The sequence below is a fragment of the Aedes albopictus genome, chromosome 2, assembly GCF_035046485.1.
Source record: "Aedes albopictus strain Foshan chromosome 2, AalbF5, whole genome shotgun sequence".
Classification (NCBI taxonomy): domain Eukaryota; kingdom Metazoa; phylum Arthropoda; class Insecta; order Diptera; family Culicidae; genus Aedes; species Aedes albopictus.
In genome coordinates, this window is record NC_085137.1 from 176,028,705 (window position 1) to 176,047,803 (window position 19,099).

The window sequence follows — 19,099 nt, forward strand, 5'->3', positions numbered from 1 at the left end:
TCATTCAATTAAGGACCGATTGACTTGATTTTTGAGACACGATCAGATACGCATAGTATCTAGCTATGTGCAACAGTTCAAGTCAATCGGTTTGGAATTGACTGAGTTATAGCAGCAAATGCCCAAAATAGGTACTCCTGCCTAAATGGTCCTAGACCCTATTTATTAATATACTGTTATATACTATCTATCCAGAAGCACTAAGGCGAGTTAATATAATTTATTTAGTCCAATGTGAATAGTCCAAATTTGTTTCAATGCAGAGGTCGTTGGAATTTGAATATATTTTCCGCATCGTATTTAAATTTTTAAGAACATGGAACTGCTTAAGCAATCTGGAACGGTTACTTAGGTACACACCAAATCATTGAAAAGCATTCTCATCCATATGCGATATATGGATATTTAAATTTAGGCACGACTCGAAATTCGATCAAATCAAAATACTTCCTTGAATTAAGTGGACGAAGTTTATTTTGCCTGAATTGTGTTCCTAATTCATCGCATTCAAAATCGCAGTTTATTGATATTAAAACATGATTATGAAAGCATCATTTGATGTCAAATGTTACAATAAACTTTGTTCATTTCCATAAGCGACAAAAAAGTTTTTGAAAATTCCAATTAGAACATTACATTTTTTTGGAAACGTTTTTCCTTAAAACACTCATGCTGACCTCAATGAATTAATCTAACTTTCTTCCTGTGAATCCTTTGTAATCATATCCTGAAATTTCTCGTATAGCTTTCCAGAATTATACTTAGTTAAACCAGAAGTTTGAAGTACAATTTTCATCTTCTTCAGTCAGAGACTGAAAATACATTAACACTAGAAAACGAACGTCACATCTAGTGATCTAGTGGAGAACCTGTAAAGAAACGTTTTCTCCTACTGGAGCGGAAATCCATCCAATTCCGAGGCGTTCGAAGTATCCGAAAGACTGACGCTGCACGGCATTAACGCATAGAAGTTTTTTAAATGGATATGAATATGGGCGTGCTTTATGGGGTTAGATTAAAAAAAAAAACTTAAAAATTTTCACTATATAAGTCAGAGTTAAGCCTTCGCGAATATGTATCAATGAAACGGAATGTCGTAATAGGTAGACATTTTGACTAGTTATTTATCAAAGTTGCTTCTCAGATCTGTGAAAATTTCAGCGGTGCACAAAACTGCATTTCAGAGATATTGTATATCAAATGTGTTTATGGTGATTTCTAAAGCTCTTGTCGAACCTTTAAAAATGAATAAAATTCAAACTCATCTCAAAAAGTTTCTAGGGGTGCTCCAACAGATTTGAAAATGGCATTTTTCTACTTTTTCCATGCGCTTTTATGCCCCACTAATGGGGTCTCTGATCACGACAAAAGTTTTTTTTGTCGAACAGTGTAATTACAGAAAAAAGTCGTAATAAATCAGTTATTTGAAGTCATTGCTGTGGGAGCTTACCAGTATGAAAGCGATTAGATTTAGAAATCTTGAGTAAACAACTCTAATTTTACCATGGCAGCACTGATAGGAACTGAATAGAACAGAATATAATAGAACTCCATCGGCTTTAATTTTTTGAGCTATATTTCTTACGCTTCAAACAATTTGCACTAACTCACCTTGCGCAACTGTACCGCCCGTCGTTTCATCAATCTCGCCTTTATTAGTATTCGAAGCCACATTCTCATCGTCAGTTTTCTGGTCCGATGCTTTTCGCGGTTCGTGGCCACCTTCAGAATGAAAACAGCTTGTACTGAGCAGCAAAGTTTTCCTATACACTAATCCCTGGAGGGCATTCTTCAGTTTGATACCCTCCATATCCATAATGTGGGTGCTGGCCTGGGAAAACGTTCCTTGCGCTAACGATGCCACCAGGACGACCACGGCGACAAACCATCCATTGGCTAGCAACTCGCTCCAGGTCAGCGGGCCCAATTGAACCTTCTCGACGCCCAGCATGACTGCGGACGCGACGGTGCCATCTGTCAAAAGTGATTGATTCCCAAGATTAAACTTCGCCGGTAGCGAAGAGTCATCCTTTGGAATTACACCGTTTCCCGCGGTCCCTCGTCCACCCGCTGTCATCACAGCCGGGGACGACGATGAAGATGTCACGGGTTTTGCGATGTAATCGACGATATTGGATATGCAAAGTGGTCCCACCAGAGCGCAAAGATCGCCCAGCAGCTTAAATACGCCACCGGCCAGAAACATTCGCCAGCAGTTGAGCACGTAGCAACGCCACAGGGCGTGGGTCGACGCCTGCAAAGAGAAAGAAAACCAACGAGTCACATCAAAGGATTAGTGCGATTTCATGTTATCGAGGGTTCGGCCCGCCTAGGGGCTGCGATGTTGGGTCTGGGTGGTGGGTGGTGGGCGGTACTACGAGCGGGAAAATTTGAAAACAAATTGATTATGAGCACAGCCAGCGGCTGATGGTGAGTTACTGCCCTGTCTGTGTGTCTGTGATTAATCAATCGCACGTGCCTAAGGAAAGCTCGCAATGGGATGTCAATCATAGTGCTACTAAGAAAACAAAGCTGTTTTTTACGTGTTGACTGCACGGAGGGATTTTAAATCCGTCTGGGATGGTGGCAGACATTGCCTTGATTTCGTGCTCGTTGAATCTTGAGGCCCAGATGCAAAGGGCTGCAAGTGATCATTTTGTCGATTTTGAGCTGAGCAAATCGAAAAATTGTACAGAAGTCAAGTTTTTTATTTTATTTTTATCCTTCAACCACTTAACCGAATTTACAGCTCTTTTGTCTACTAGAGCACTGCGTGAGCGATTCCAATTGGCAGCTCGACTTACACTTTGTACAGTGCCTAAATGTATTCTATTCTACTATATCGAACTGGCTACCATTGCACTATTGTCATTTTTGTACCATGGTAGAATGATGAGAATAAGGATGCTGATGTGTGGCACTTGTTCCTTTTCCAGTCCGATTAGGGGGTCCATTATGAGTTGCCGTTAGCCGATATCCAAGTTTCCAGGTCCGTTAGAATCTATGCTCAGAAGAGGATCAGGTGTCAGCCGCTCTCGAAAGAGCAACTGACGAAAAATTGCAGGTGCCGGGGCTGGGATCAAACCCATGACCACCCACGTATGAAGTGAACCTGTAGCCACTACGCCACGGGCCCCGGCTTCAAGTTTTCAGGAACTTTTTTAAGATTATTTTTACGATGATTAGAAAAATACGATAAATCGTACAAAAACTGAAACTCCATACATTTTTAAGGGATGAAAAATTGGCGAAAAACTTTAAACCTCATTAACTCGAAAGTGGGTTTTTGTCACTTACACCCCCTCATTTAATTTTTCTTGGGTCGTTAAAACTTGTCAACTCTTCTTGATTTAAACTGCAGAACAGTAGGGTCTGGGACCATTTGGACAGGGGCACCTATGTTTTGCACTTACTGCTATAACTTAGTCATTTTTAAACCGATTGACTTGATTTTTGAGACACGATCAAATACGCACAGTATCTAGTTATGTTCAAAAACTCAATTCAATCGGTTAGAAATTGACTGAGTTATATCAGCAAGTGCCCAAAATAGGTGCCCCTGCCCAAATGGTTCCAGACCCTATAACTCATGCTGATAATTCTGACAGTATCAGCGGAAAAATCTTAAAGTCTAGTCTCTGACAAAACACAGTTGAAATATCAAGCTCCAAAATGAACATCTTGAAGACATTATACACTGGAACCTCTTATTATGCCATAGGCAAGGGATGCATAAATTAAAATAATTTGCATAAAAAAGGGGATTTTGTACATAAATTAAGTCAGAGTTTAGAGTAAGGTGGGGCAAAAGTTCGACCTTAGTTGATAATTCAACCTATTTCAAAAAATCGAAGCAGATAAAAATAAATAAATACCGTGTGGTGATTCTACCATCCATGAGCTAAAATTTTGCTGAACAAAGTTACGCCAAATGTCTTTTCAATTTTGAGTTACAACACTTTTTGTATGTGTGTGTTTTATTCGAACTCTTGCCCCACCACTGGGGCAAAAGTTCGAATCCAGTGTTTGTGGAATTTCGCTAACCGTAGCACACTATTTTGACACTTTGGTAATAGGAATACCTGAAACCACTTAATATTTGATGTTAGAACTGGAATACACTTCAAAATTCGATTTGGATTTTACCCAAATCGGGGTTAAATTTACTACACCAAAAATTAGTAGTTTTCCGCCAAATTCAGATAAAACAACATTTTTTTTCAACTTTAATCGAATTTTCTCACTAATTCCATCACTCTTAGAGATAATATGCACATTTTGCAGAATTTTAGGTTTATACATAAAGTTGCCACATGACTCGAACTTTTGCCCCACAATTCGAACTTTTGCCCCACTATGTGTAAAATACGATTTCCAAATCTTTTTTGCAAAAAGGTATACATGCTAGAGCATCTTCAAAATATTCCTAGTTACGCCCCAAAATAAAATATCGAATTCGATTTCATTAAAATTTCATTCCATGCGTTGGAAGGGCCATCGCATGTTACAATTTTTTGATCAAAAACCAACATTTTGTCATAACTTCTCGGAATATTCATCAATTTTCATAATTTTTGGAGTGAAAGACTCTTTTTCAAAAATGGTTCGAACAACCTTGACACCCGAAAGAAATAATTTGAATTGAGCTCAAAAACTTCAAAAGAAACTCTTGCCCCACTCGAACTTTTGCCCCACTTTACTCTATGCCTTTTCAAAAGCCCAAAAATAAATGAAGAACTCAAGTAATCTCCACATCACGGTGTGTCTGGTGGGCAACATTAATTTAAAAAAATCGGTATCGCTAAGACACCCACCAAACGAAAGCTAAGGGTCCCCCCTTTCATTTGAGACTTAAATAAGAAAGTTCTATCGGCGGGTCTAGAACATTTTTTTTTTTGAAAAAATGTGATATTTTTTCTTTATTTTTTTTAAGAACACATTTAATGACAAAACACTGTTTTTCCATTGCAAGCATGACTTCCCGACGATATACTTTTTATATTATGTTTATTATCCTACCCAGAAAAGCATAATATTCCCATGTGAATGGGAAATCCAGCAGATAACAGTTTTGTGTTAATGGGCAGTTTGGTGAAAGTACTAGAACAGTGAGTATAAGATCGCGTGAAATACTGTTCCTTTCAATTCCATTTATGTGTTTGCATCCTATGACAGATGCGTATATGTCTTTAGGGTTTCGCATTTGACTGGTACCAGCAGGTCACAAATCGACCAACTTTACAGCACATACCGTCATTTGGTTCTTCAGATTTGTGCTCTTGAAATTTCTAGGTGTGACTTCGTCATATATTCTCCTCAAACAGCTTCTCAACTTCAATGTACGCCTGGTACTCTAGATATATGTTTTCTTTCGTCATCTTCTTTTTCTTCTTCTTCTTCTTGACGTAACGTCCCTACAGGGACGAAGCCTGCTTCTCAGCTGAACCTATGAGCACTGTAGGAGATATAATAAGAATAAATAAAATTGTTCGATTTTTTTTTTATATTTTTATTATATCTCCTACAAGCACTTCTACAGTTTTCAACTAATTTTTTTTTGCCAATTGCTATTTTGCATGTGTATACCGTATGACTTGCACGAAAACACTGCATGCTCAGGGAAGTCGAGGAAATTTCCTCCACGAAAAGAGTCCATGACCGGGAATCGAGCCCGTCATTCTCAGCATGGTTATGCTTGATTCCCACGGCTTTGCAGCTGGGTATGGGCCCATTTCGTTATCAAAAACAAATAATCAGTGAACAAAATCGTAGCCGTTTAAATCGTTGATTAAATCGGTTTACTTTTCTGGTCACTCGTTGACGCCAGTTTACATCTGGATGGCAGTTCATGAATATTTGACAGTTTCATCTGATCAGCCTGGTCTCTGGGTTTTGCCCGCAAATATTCAGCAACCGCAGCAACTTCATGAGAAGTCTGAATGATGTTCAACCAGTTTCGATGTAATTCAGCTTTAGTGCAAACAAGTTGCTTGCCTTTGATCACCTCCCTGTAGCATCTAAAACACAATTGCAACGAGCAATTTCTTTTTGCGTCATCGGTAGTAGCACTAGATCTGCCACGTTTGCCCTTTATGGGAACCTGTAGCTCTTGTAGCACTACATATTTCACAAACAAGGGCCGCAACTTCATGTAGAAGGTTACAAATAATATTTAAATTCATAGAGAGTAAATCTAATGTGTATAATAAACATATTACACTTTATATTCTCACCATTGAATGAGATAAATTTAAATGAGCAAGTCCGAACTTTTTTGTGGGTTAGTACTAACTGCTAGTACATAGATAACTTCTCTGATATCTTTCAGAAAAAGTTGTTATAATATCAACAACCTGCAAGTAGGAACAAGAACAAGTTAAGACGTTTTCAATCCGTTCTGATTTTTTGTATGTGCTCAGACATATGTACTTTAAAGTAAAATGTAAATGTAAATATGTCAATAAAGCTGTAGAATCAAATGAAAAGTTGCTAACTCGTCTATAATGCCACGATGCTATAGAGAGGAACAGAAGATCAAACTATTGATATCCGACAGATAATCACATTGTTCTTAGTACATGTACAGGGGATAGACAAAATGATCGGGACAGGCAGAATTTTCACTTTCCAAAAAATGTTCAACTAGCTGTAACTTTTAGAAAAGTGCATCAAATATTCTTAATTTTTTTCTGTAAGTTCTTCAACTAGTTGTGTATCAGTGGACAAAATTTGGAAAAGATCGGACAATTCTTCACGAAGTTATAAAGATTTTTGAAAAAGATAAAATTATCCGATACCCAACTTTGAGCTGTTATATCTCCGGATTCAAGGAACCGATTACAATGAAATTTTGACCATTCATGACTTATATAATGAACTCTGAAAAACATTTGACTTAACTTGAAATTTTTAACAAGTGAAAAAGTTATAGCGATTTTATTTTTTTCACGATTTTTTAGTAAATAGGTCTATTTTTAATATGTATCCCATTACTTTTTCAATTTATTGGCGGCTATGTTGTTACTTTCCTTCAAAACGCATTTATATATAAGTCAATTAGAGGGAAACTAAATGAACTATAATTTGCATCTTGAATTTTGAAACGATGTTAATGTTTTGGATAATTTGGTGTTTTATTAGAAAAATAATCTATTCGTTATAATTTTCTTCCGTGTTAAGAATATTAAGTAAAGTCAATGGTTTTTCATAGCTCATTATATAAGTCATAAATGGTCAAAATTTCATTGCATTCGGTTCATTGAATCCGGAGATATAACAGCTCAAAGTTGGCTATTGGATAATTTTATCTTTTTCAAAAATCTTTTTAACTTCGTGAAGAATTGTCCGATCTTTTCCAAATTTTGTCCACTAATATACAACTGGTTGAAGAACTTACAGTAAAAATTTGAGAATATTTGATGCACTTTTCGAAAAGTTACAGCCAATTGAACATTTTTTGAAAAGTGAAAATTTTGCCTGTCCCGATCATTTTGTCTATCCCCTGTATATTGTGCAACCGTTAGACATGCAGCAATAATTCTATTGTTTGTCAGTTGAGTAGGGCTACCTGTTTACAAAGATATACGGTTATTTATAATTTTTATGTCTAATTACTCGTTATTAGACAATTTTACTAAACAAATATAAAACTGTGAATATTAACTGCTTTCGATGATAATTGTGGCGAAAAAAAACTTCTTCAAACACAATACGTACTCCTTGGTTCGGTTTTCTTCGTCACTTAGGGGATTCTTGCCGTAGTTGTTTCTTTAAAAGTAAGGAGCTATACCTAACTGCAATTGTCTAAATTAACTAAAAATGTTTAAGTCTTAGGTATCATAAAGGTGCACAAATTGAACAATACCAGCATGTGATAAATCTATCCGAGCCACGGCATACAAGAATACAAGACAGACCTTCACGTTGATAAAATTGGTGTGAAGTTCTAGATTGTTTTATTCATGATTTTGAACGATATAAAAAGTTTTCCGAAATGCATTACCTTCAAAGTGCTGTACCCCGTGATCCGAGCTACTCTGATGTATGTTCTATTTTAGTTGACATTACTCGGCCTACTTCGATCGAAAAACTTTTAAATCATGGGACACTGCCAATAAAAACTAAGAAAATTGCAGCCGCAATAACTTCTTCCACATGTATACGTAGTTTATTTGCACATATGCCCAAATTCTGCTGAAATTCTATTTCAACTGCCTTAAATATTTTTTTTGCACTTTATGTCTAAGCAGCATTTTTTAAGGGAAATTTTTAATTTTTGATTTGGCGCGTTTACTCTTTTAAAAGAACACGTTACTAATGGGCAACCTTATACAAGCCCATTTGGCTACTCTCAAGGTTGAAAAGAGAAAAAACACAAGCCTCAAAGATAGTAATATTTGAAAAAAAAAATTGTTCTAGACCCGCCGATAGAACTTTCTCATTTTAGTCTCAAATGAAAGAGGGGACCTTCAGCTTTCGTTTGGTGGGTGTTTTAGCGATACCGATTTTTTTAAATTAATTTTGTTCTACCAGACACACCGTGACATCAGTGTAACTCTAAAGAACAGCCAGCCTATGTTTATAGAAAAAACAATCTCTGATAAAATAATATCAGTTTCAGTTCCAACTAATCACCTAATGTGGTAAAACTAGAAAGAATAGCCTATGAATAAGAGAAGGAAATATGATAATGAATAGAATGTCGACTAAAATGTCAAAAAGTTTCTCTGAATTGTTTTTAATTGAATTCGGCCAAACGACTCATTCAGCCAAATAGCGTTCGGGCAAACGACAGCCGGCCGGATGGCCGGACACCTTATAAAAGTGTTCCAAGAGGAGGCGCATTTCAAACGGATTACGGGGATTTCAAGGGCATTTCAATGAGATTGTGGAGGTTCTAGGGGCGTTTCACGGCACTTCAGGGAGGTTTCAATGAGTTTGAAGGGTTTTTTGAAGTCTATTTAGATCAATATGGACACTCTGTACCAAAACTACAAAACGAACTGAGCCTATTTTTTTTTAATATCACATTTTCAACCGCATATTTGCGTAAAAAACCTTTACCATGATAAACAGCTTGTTGTGTTGTTTTGCTTTGATGTTTCCCTTCTTCTGCGATCTGCGTCCATTTATTACGTAGGACTATTTTTTGACAATAACTTTTCTCGGCCATATCCTTCTTGTAAGATTTTTTGCATAAAACCCCAAATATTTCAGGTAACAATTTGATACTTTTCAAACGTTTTTCCATTTTTTTTTTAAAGCAGCCTTCATTTGCACAAAAGCTGAGCATTAGATGTATAATCATTTATTCAGCTCCTAAACATCTAATTTTGGTGATTTTATTCAAACTTAAGCTGATTTGAGGTTCAATTAAAGGCTGGTTAAGGGCTTAATATGCGCTTAACCAGTAATTATTCAAATTTATTTATTTTGTAAAATAAAGAAAAACATTCGTTAGATTATTTTTGCCATTTGCGCCTTTTTTTAGAAGAGATATTAAGGAATATATAAATTAATGCAATGGGTAAACTGGAAATTGAACTCGGACCTTCTGATTTATAGTCACTTACATTAGTACCTACGCAATTGTTTACATATGGTTGAACACGAAAGCATTACTGGCTGTGTCTGTTCAATCAACAACAGAGTTGAATAAAGCCTATATTGAGGCTGAAGAAGCGATGTGGACTCTAAAAAAAATTTGTTTGGGTCAGTTCTCAAATAATTTATTGATTAAAGATTGTAGCAGCCATGAGGCGGCTTGGAGTCTGCTTGCTACTTCCGGCCAGTTTTCAAACAAGTGGCTTATGCGCCACCTCCTAGGAGGACCACTAGTCGTGTTCTACGCCCGGCTAGATACTGACCGAAGAGGTCAGCTTCCAAATACTTAACAGTGCGCAGGAAGAAGTAAGCAGACCCATCTATCCAATTTGCCCGAAAGAATCTTACACCTCAATAACTTTCCTCACACGAACATAACCAACGAATCCCGGAAGACAACCGTACTCCAAGAACTCGACCTTATCCAGGTTATCATCACGGGCAGAGATTCCCCATCCACTTTAATCCCATTCCGTTTTGGAAGACGGAATACACAACAAAAGGACGCTAACCAGAACTAACGAAACGTGAAAGGTACTTCAAACTTTCTTAAACATCACTGACTAACACATTGTCTTACGAAAACAAAAACGTGAAACTTTCGAATTTATTTACACTAACAATTTGATAACCTAGGCATTCATTATTCTAACAATTTGATAACCTACGCATTCTTGCTCGTCCGGACGGCCGGCCTTTCTTCTTCTTTCCCCCTTTTTGCTTCTGGCCCTAACGTGTGCGGTTCAGATCTATCTAGCGCTTTCGAGTGTCCGTGCTAATTACGCTTGCATGCAAGGTACTCACGGTTTGCGAAGCTTACGCTTCGTAGCTTTCTACGATGACGTTGTCGATGACGTAGACGAATCGACGAGCGAGCGAGCGGGTTGTTTCTTGTACCGCTACTCGCGACTTCACAGTCACGCACGAGGTTCTAGGAGGTCCTTCTCGAGCCCGTGACTTCACGAAGACGTTGGATGGCCGATGAAAACGTGCCTGGAGTGCGTTGGTGACGGTCGCTACTCCCTTCTGGCCCTAAACCGCCAGGCAAACTTCGGCACCAAATCGCAGATGGATGCGTGACGTATGGTGGTGCAGCGGGACGCTGTTTTCGCTTTCTGCTTTGTGCGGTGTACGCTATTTTTGGAAACAGAAGCCGTAGCGCGCGCTTGGCTTTGAGGACACAATTAGCACATATGGGGACACAACGAACACAAGTCATTTACCTTTGAACTCCAGTTCAACTCGCACAATTCACAACCGCACAAAACTAGCTAACTTTTACAAGGCCTAAACGGGGGTACAGTAAATGGTTAATTCAGACTAAAGTACGCTTCACGTTTATACTTTCTTACAAAATCACACCACGGAAAAAACACTACACCACGATCCTTCTTCTGCCACGATCTGGGACAAAGTGAACGAGAATATTTCTGTAATTCCTCAGATTGGATCGACGGTATGGCTCCCGGAAACAGAAGCCCGACGGTCTCCGTTAATCATGTTCGTGTGATTTCAGTTAAAGAAATTGCTTTCGCAATTGAATTGTCTGCCCATCTTAATCCGTTACAAAGCCAAGTATTCAAAAGCCAACTACTTCGGTGTTCTCTAGCAAGATAACGAGAACACGAACAGTAATTCTCGTTACAGTGTACGCAGTACGCAACTACGCTGCGTAGCGGTTGACCTTTCTACACTTCACGAAGTTGTATGCTATGATTTCATTGACTGTTTTGTCTAAACTCCGGCTACGTCCGTGTAAATCATGCTTGAATTTAATATGATTTTGTATTCTTTTATAAAGATGCAATTAATAAACGAGTAAATAACACAAATAATAAATAACAAAAAAGGGCTACCGTTACATCACTCCATGCTAAAGTTACGAAAATTTAGTTGAATTCATTCAACTAAATTTTCGTAAGGGTTATCTTACGTTTAATATTTACAAAAGTTTAATTAATTAACATTATTTACATAGATGCTAATGAATTCGGGGTCATATGATTTCATCATCAACTAAAAGTTGACTCCTTCCCTATTTCCAGATACGAATCGTATCTGCTACTGACCATCAGCGTCGATGACTCCGGTCTCCAGCGAATTCTTCCCATCTACAGTAAATTGTCAACTAATTTTACTTTACTTTAAATTTATATTGGATTTGAGAATTCATATTTACAAGGCTGATATCTAACCAAAAATAAATGACTTCAAAACTGTTTACCCAGTTCGATACTGCAGACGTGGTAGGTGTACTCAATCCTTACTAAACCGAAATACCATAACGAACCTTACCTAAATGTACTTTTGTCGGATTCTGTCAAATCCGGAAAAATACCATTCATAAAATTACTAAAAATCCTAAATACAGGCTTATTCAGATCCGATAACAACCTCAATCATTACGTTGAGCACAGAAATCATCTCTAAATTCACCGCAATTATTCTATTCTGCAGAGATTTGGCTAACCCCGAAGCTATACTCCAGGCAATCTGTCCATTTCTCTTGCAAAACGTAGCTTACTCCTAAACTTAGTTGAGTTTCCACACCAGAATCTTGTTCTGGTCACCCGAAACTCAAAAAAGATTTCGAAACTAAAAATCCCTCAACTGTTATACTCAACTTCACATTACTATTCACACCAAAGTACTGAATCCACCTACCAAGTACGCAGCCATCGAACTGTCAAACTACCGGAAACTAAATCTAATCAGATCTGTCGAGCTGCATATAGGAACGTGTGAAGTGTCCGTAATTGAACTCGGGAGAAAATAAGGATATTTCTGGAGAAAACCTGCTGAAAATGGCATCAACTGGAGTTATTTTACGGGGGGAGTATTGATTACTTGCTCTATTGCAAAGAACTTATTGCTTTGTGGTTTGTTTTAATAGGTGCTGCGACGTGGGATTTCTACACATGGCTATTCTACAACAATGTACTCAAACAAGAAGCGATCGGAATTCTAACAGGAAATTATCATTACCTACTACTGGCTTTCAACCGAAACAACAGCGAAATTGTCGGACTAAACTATGGGCTTAACTTATATGTACACTGGATCCCGACAAGGAAACATCAATGGGCACTACATCTACTATATACAACATAAAGGAAACAATGCATCAATGGCACAAACTACTACGACTGACCTTGACGACCATGGACATTACGGAATGGACGGATGTAAACATTTGAAATCTTATTGAACCTGATGATGGAAATATGTACAATCTTATTGGAATCTACAACTACTGCTGCTCGAATAATATGTACATCAATGAAGCCGAACCAACTGCGACTGAACATTGAAAACACGTAACTATAGTAATATGCAGAGAAAAATAATTATAGTTAAATAGTGAGGTAAAGTGAAACTAACTAGCTAAGGATTCCAAGCAGCTTAGGAAAAGTGGACTAAACTCTTCGACTATCGCTCCGTACGTTTCCTCGTCAGTCTTTACCGTGTATTGTTACTCAGATTGAGCTTCATAGCTGTCGTGTGGAGATCTTGAAAGGTGACTGTGACCACCGTTGAAGTGACATAGTGAACCGTGCTCATTCATAAGGTTTGTCACCAGTAGTGAATCATGTTGTTGTGGGACAGCTCAACTCGGAAATCCGAGGAGCACCTTATGAATGGCAGGCCGTGTTTTTGTGCAACGACGTTGCTTTGTCAGCTCATTGAGCATACATAGCTAGATCACTGTTATTTCGACTCGATAATGAGGAAATGATTATTGAATACAACATTGTTGATTTTATGTGACCTTTAAGGTGCATGGTTACCATTGAATGGGGACATAGCTGATGAATGAATTCATTCTAATGAACCTTCATCGAGCGAGTGTAAAAATGCCATTATTGTATTTTGAGACGTCCTTAGACGTTTCGTAACCTTTGAAAAAGGCTGCATAGCTTGAGACCCAGAAAATCTTGAATTTAATTAGAAGTTGGTAAAGAAAACTTTTTTTAGGAATTTGCAGTTAAAAACTCCAATTCGTTTTCCTTTATCATCCTCTAATTCATAGCAATGATCTCCCACGACGCGTTTGACAATAGCTGGAATGTATTTTGGTGCTAGTTTGGCACAGTACCCTTTGCCTTTGTCCGACAGCTCCGTGTTTCGTTTCAAAACCTTCTCTCCTACGGCGTATTTTGGACAGTTCGCATTTGACCTCAAGTTGTAATATTTAGAGTGCTTCTCGAAGGCCTTTTTAATGTTTTCGCGAATCTCAGAATATAGCTTTTCTCGATCCTCATTTCCTAAGCTTCCACTGTCCGCTAATGTGTCCCTGAGATGCCTATACTCCCTTCCATCAGAAATCATGTTGCGGCCAAACATCACAAAGTATGGCGTATACTTTGTAGCCTCATGGACAGAATTCCGGATTGCGTTGGCAATAACCTGAATATTATTAGACCATTCCTTATGGTCCTTTTTGATCGTGGCCCGAATGGCGGTCGTCAAAACACGATTCACGCGCTCTGAATCGTTAATCTGCGGATGGTAACTAGGTGTTTTCCAATGCGTTACATGGTATCTGACCAAAAGTTCTTGGAACGGTTTTGAGACAAACTGAGTTCCGTTGTCTGTTAAGACCACCTCCGGGACCCCAAACAGCTGGAAAACCATATTTTCCACAAACGGAACTAACGAGTCTGCGGTGGCTTGCCTGAACGGCTGAATAAGCACAAACTTGCTGAAAACATCGGTAATCACTAACAGACACGTATTCCTTGACTTTCCAGACGCTGGCAAAGGACCTACGTAGTCCATCGTTATGAATTGCCAAGGGTACTCCGCGATTTTCCTCTGTACCTTTAAAGGTGCTGTCGTGTTAATGTTCGTTGCTTTGCTAGCTTGACACTTAACGCATTTCTGACAGAAATTTTTGATCTCGGAACTCATCAATGGCCAAAAATATCTCTCTCGCACTGCAGCCAGCGTTTTCACGAACCCCAAGTGTGCCTTCTCATGGATTTCCCGTAAGATCGGCTCGCGTTCCGCCTTCTGAGGATATCGCTTCCAACAGAAACGCGTATCCTCCAACAAGTCCTGACTTTTGACAAATTTGTAGAGCTGTCCGTCTATGACCTTGAAGTCTCTGTAATCCTGGGGGTTTTTAGTGATTTGTTCTAATAAATCCTGATACTCTGGATCAATGGATGCCAACGATACGACCGATAAAGAGCGAGAAAGGCAATCAGCTGTTATATTCTGCTTACCCTTCCTGTACTCCAATTCTATGTCGTACGATTGGATTTTGAGGGCCCAACGCAGAAGCTTGGAGTTCCCAGACTCGACCCCAATTGTGAACAACCACAGCAGGCTCCTTGCGTCGGTCACCACTTTGAATCTACTACCTTCCACGAAGTGCCGAAAATGTTCAATCGCTAGGAGAACTCCCAGGCACTCTTTTTCCACACTTGCATATTTCTTCTGGGTACTGCTTAATTTCTTGCTGAAATATGCAATCACACGCTGCTCACCATCGATGTTCTGAATTAATGCTGCACCCACAGCATTATCCGAAGCGTCCGATTCGATAACGAAAGGTAGTTGAAAATCCGGATTCGCCAAAATGGGTGCTGATACCAAAGCTGCTTTCAGTTGCTGGAACGATTCTTCAGCCGCTTCTGTCCACAAAAACTTTTTCTGCCCTTTCCTCAGGAGATCCGAAATAGGTGCAACGATTCGGCTGTAACCCTCGATAAATCGTTGGTAAAATCCAGCCAAACCTAATAAACGACGAATATCCTTAATGCTCTTGGGTCTAGCATAGTTTAATATTGGTTCAATTCGAGAGTTATCGATAGCGATCCCTTCATTCGTTAGCAAATAACCCAAATAGTTAACTTGTTTTCTGCAAAACCGTGACTTATCCAAGGAGATCGTTAGGTTTGCCTGTCTCAAACGATTTGCCACTAATCTCAATAAACGAAAGTGTTCAGACAACGTCTTGGTAGCCACCACAATGTCGTCTAAATACACGAACACATGAGGCTCCAAATCAAAGCCTATCACCTTGTCCATAAGGCGGCACATTGTGAACGGCGCATTCGTGAGACCAAATGGACAAACCTTGAACCTGAATAATCCCTTTGTTGTTCTGAATGCTGTGAGATCTCGACACTCTTCCTTAAGTGGGATTTGGAAATAAGCATCCTTTAAATCTATCACCGAGAAGTACTTCGCGCTTTCGAGGCGGTGAAATATTCCTTTCATATCCCTCATCGGGTACGAATCCTTTTTGCCTTTCTCGTACACTAAGTGTACCGGAAAGGCTATATGTTCACTCCAAAAATGACTTTTTGATAGAAGCCCCGGAGGGTCGAGTCATATATACCAATCAACTCAGCTCGACAAATTGAGGTGATGTCTGTGTGTGTGTATGTGTGTGTGTGTGTATGTGTGTGCGTGTGTGTGTGCGTATGTGTGAGTGTGTACAAAAAAACTCACATCACTTTTTGGCAGTAAACCTCAACCGATTTCAATGACCGACGGTTCATTCGACGCGGAATCTGGTCCCATTGTTTCCTATTGAAAATGGTTCGGATCGATCCAGCCGTTCCGGAGATATGGCCATTTAGGTGTTCCGGAACGGTACCCCAGGAAGGGACCAGATATGAAAATGCATCAAACCTATGCATGCGACATATCAAACCACGGCATTTTCAATAACCTGATAAGCGGTAAGCAGGAAAATAGTCTCAGACCATATCTGAACCGGTAGTGTTCCGGAACCGGTTCTAGGCACACCGCTGGAAGTGGCCAAATATACAATTGAACCAAACCCATGCATGCGACACATCAAACCACGGCATTTTCGATAACCTGATGAGCGGTAAGTAGGAAAATAGTCTCAGATCATATCTGAACCGGTAATGTTCCGGAACCGGTTCCGGGTGTCCCGCCGGAAGTGGCCAAATATACAAGTGAACCAAAGCCATGCATGCGACACATCAAACCACGGCATTCTCGATAACCTGATGAGCGGTAAGCAGGAAAATAGTCTCAGACCATATCTGAACCGGTAGTGTTCCGGAACCGGTTCTAGGCACACCGCTGAAGGCCAAATATACAATTGAACCAAACCCATGCATGCGACACATCAAACCCCGGCATTTTCGATGACCTGATGGACAATGAGCAGGAAAATCATCTCAGACCATATCTGAACCAGTAGTATTCCGGAACCGGTTCCGGGGCTCCCGCAGAAGTGGTCAAATCTGAAAGAGAAACACATACCCATACATGCGGCACATCAAATAGCGGCTTTATCAATTACCTAATGAACGGCCAGCAAGTGTTTCGGAATCGGTTTTGAGTGGCCGGAAGAGGCCAAATGTAAAAGTAAATCAAATCCAGGTATGTGACACATCAAATCGTGGCTTTTGCGATAACCTGATGAACAGTTAGCAAGCAAATAGCCTTAGATCACACTAGAGACAACTGGTAGTGTTCCGGAATTGGTTCCGTCGAAATGGTCGAACCCTGCATGTGACACCTTCAATTTGCAGCGTTATTGGTTAACCGATGAACAGTTAATAAGACAATAGTGTCAGACCATATTTGGTTCAGCCGGTAGTTACTCGGAATCAGATCCGGGTAGTAAAATGTAAAATTTAACCAAAACCATGGATGCGGTACATCAAACCGCGACAACCTGATGGAAAAATAGGGTCAGACCACATTAGATTCCCGGTAGTGTTGCGGGTTCGACTGTGGCTTCGAAAGTGGTTAAAAGTATAGATAGTAGAGTAAACATAGATCCGTGTTGTCACGATTTGGACAACATCAATGGAGCGCATGACGTCATATTCAACCCTCACACTCTTGAAAATTACTTCTTACACGCTTGAAACATTTTAGTCAGCGGTGTCCGTGGATCTATGTTTACTCTACTATCTATAGTTAAAAGTAAAGGTGAATCAAACCCATACATGCGATATATCAAATCGCGGTGGTTGGGTAAAGGTGAAGAATTAGCAATAAAATAATCTCAGACCAGAATTGGGACAACCGTTAGTGTCATGGAATCAGATCCGGGTATCCCACCGAAAATTGCCGTATATAAAAATGAACCAAACCCATACATACGACACATCAGATCGCAGATTTTTTTATAATCCAATAAATGGTTAACAAGAAAATAGCTTTAGATCACATAAGACTAGCTGTTGTTAGCAGATATAGACAAAACTAAAGCGATTTCATCAAATCGCACCATTTCAGATTCCAAAGGTGTAAATTTATAGCAGGATGGGTCAACGTTGAATGGAAAAATAAGAATTTGATCGTGTCAACCTTGAACAGAAGATGGCGGCTGTTTAAAGGAATTTTGAGCTCTAAAACTATGTAAAATAAGTGTATTTGGTATGGGAAATATGTTCGAAGTCCACCAGAGTATCCAAGATAATGTCCAGAATTCAAAATCTGTGATCAGAAAACCCAAGCTGTGCGCTGTTTCACAAGGTCTGCAATATGACTATAATTGGAATGGGGAAGAATGCCGGTCTTCGTCCAAAACTGGTAACCAGAAAATCATAGACGACATGCCAAAATTCAATACGGCGATTATTTCATGTAATTTTAGGTACGGAGTCCAAAAATGAATACCAGAACATCCAAGATGGTGTCTCAATGTTCAAGATGGCGTTTAGTTTAGTTGGGGTAGATACCCGGAGTCAAAAAATAATGACCAGAAAATCTAAAATGACGTTTCAAAATTTTGCGGCTTCATGACACTTGTTTGGTTTGAATTTTGGATCGTTGTCTTATATTTTCTGAATATTGGATGTAATGCTAATATAAAATGTATCCATATTGAGTTGATTTAGCAAGCAGTTTTTATTTTGTATTTATGTCAATGTCATCAACATGTCGCTTGAGTTTTGTTGAAAGGATATTTTAAAGCACGAGAAAGGCACCATCACCGCTAGGTGGATTAATTAGGGTTTTTGTTAATGCGTTGATGCGCCTTGAGTCTAAACATACCCTGATCTTCCCGTTCGATTTCCGAACGGGGACCAACGGATTCGCCCATTCACTTGAGCATTCCTCAATCGCATCTAGCTTTCTGTATCGTTCGATCTCTTTATCCATTTCTGCTTGAATGGAAGGAGAGCACCGATACAACGCCTGTCTCCTAGGTTTTGCCTGATCGCTAAGTACTATCTCATGTTGAATCAATGTGGTTCGGCCTAATTTGTTCTCCGTCGTACATGGAAACTCCCGCACTACTTCTGTTAGTTGCACCCTTTCCTCCGGTGTTAATGTGTGCTCCGTTTCGATCGATTCTGGTGTTGTTTGAGAAGGCTCCGGAAGTTCTAGACCTGGAATATCCAAAGAATCATCTGGCTCGGTATTTTCAAGTGTTGGAAGACTCTCAATTGGATGAAGAAAGAAGTGTAGAGATTCCACGCTTTCGTTCTCGCTTGGTGACGTCTGAATGACCGCAACTTCCTCGAAATTTGACCCATTCTGGATCATC

The 19,099-nt window shown here is 39.3% G+C and overlaps 1 protein-coding gene across 3 annotated transcripts in view; it reads right to left on the reverse strand.

The window, feature by feature from the left end:
- The window catches only part of LOC109622797 (ATP-binding cassette sub-family C member Sur), a 253,803-nt gene that overhangs the window by 151,905 nt on the left and 82,799 nt on the right, over window positions 1-19,099 (reverse strand). For all 3 annotated transcript variants that reach the window (XM_062850774.1, XM_062850772.1, XM_062850771.1), the window contains exon 5: window positions 1,612-2,254. In XM_062850774.1, the coding sequence (XP_062706758.1) occupies window positions 1,612-2,254 (643 nt within the window). The remainder of the gene's footprint in view (window positions 1-1,611; window positions 2,255-19,099) is intronic.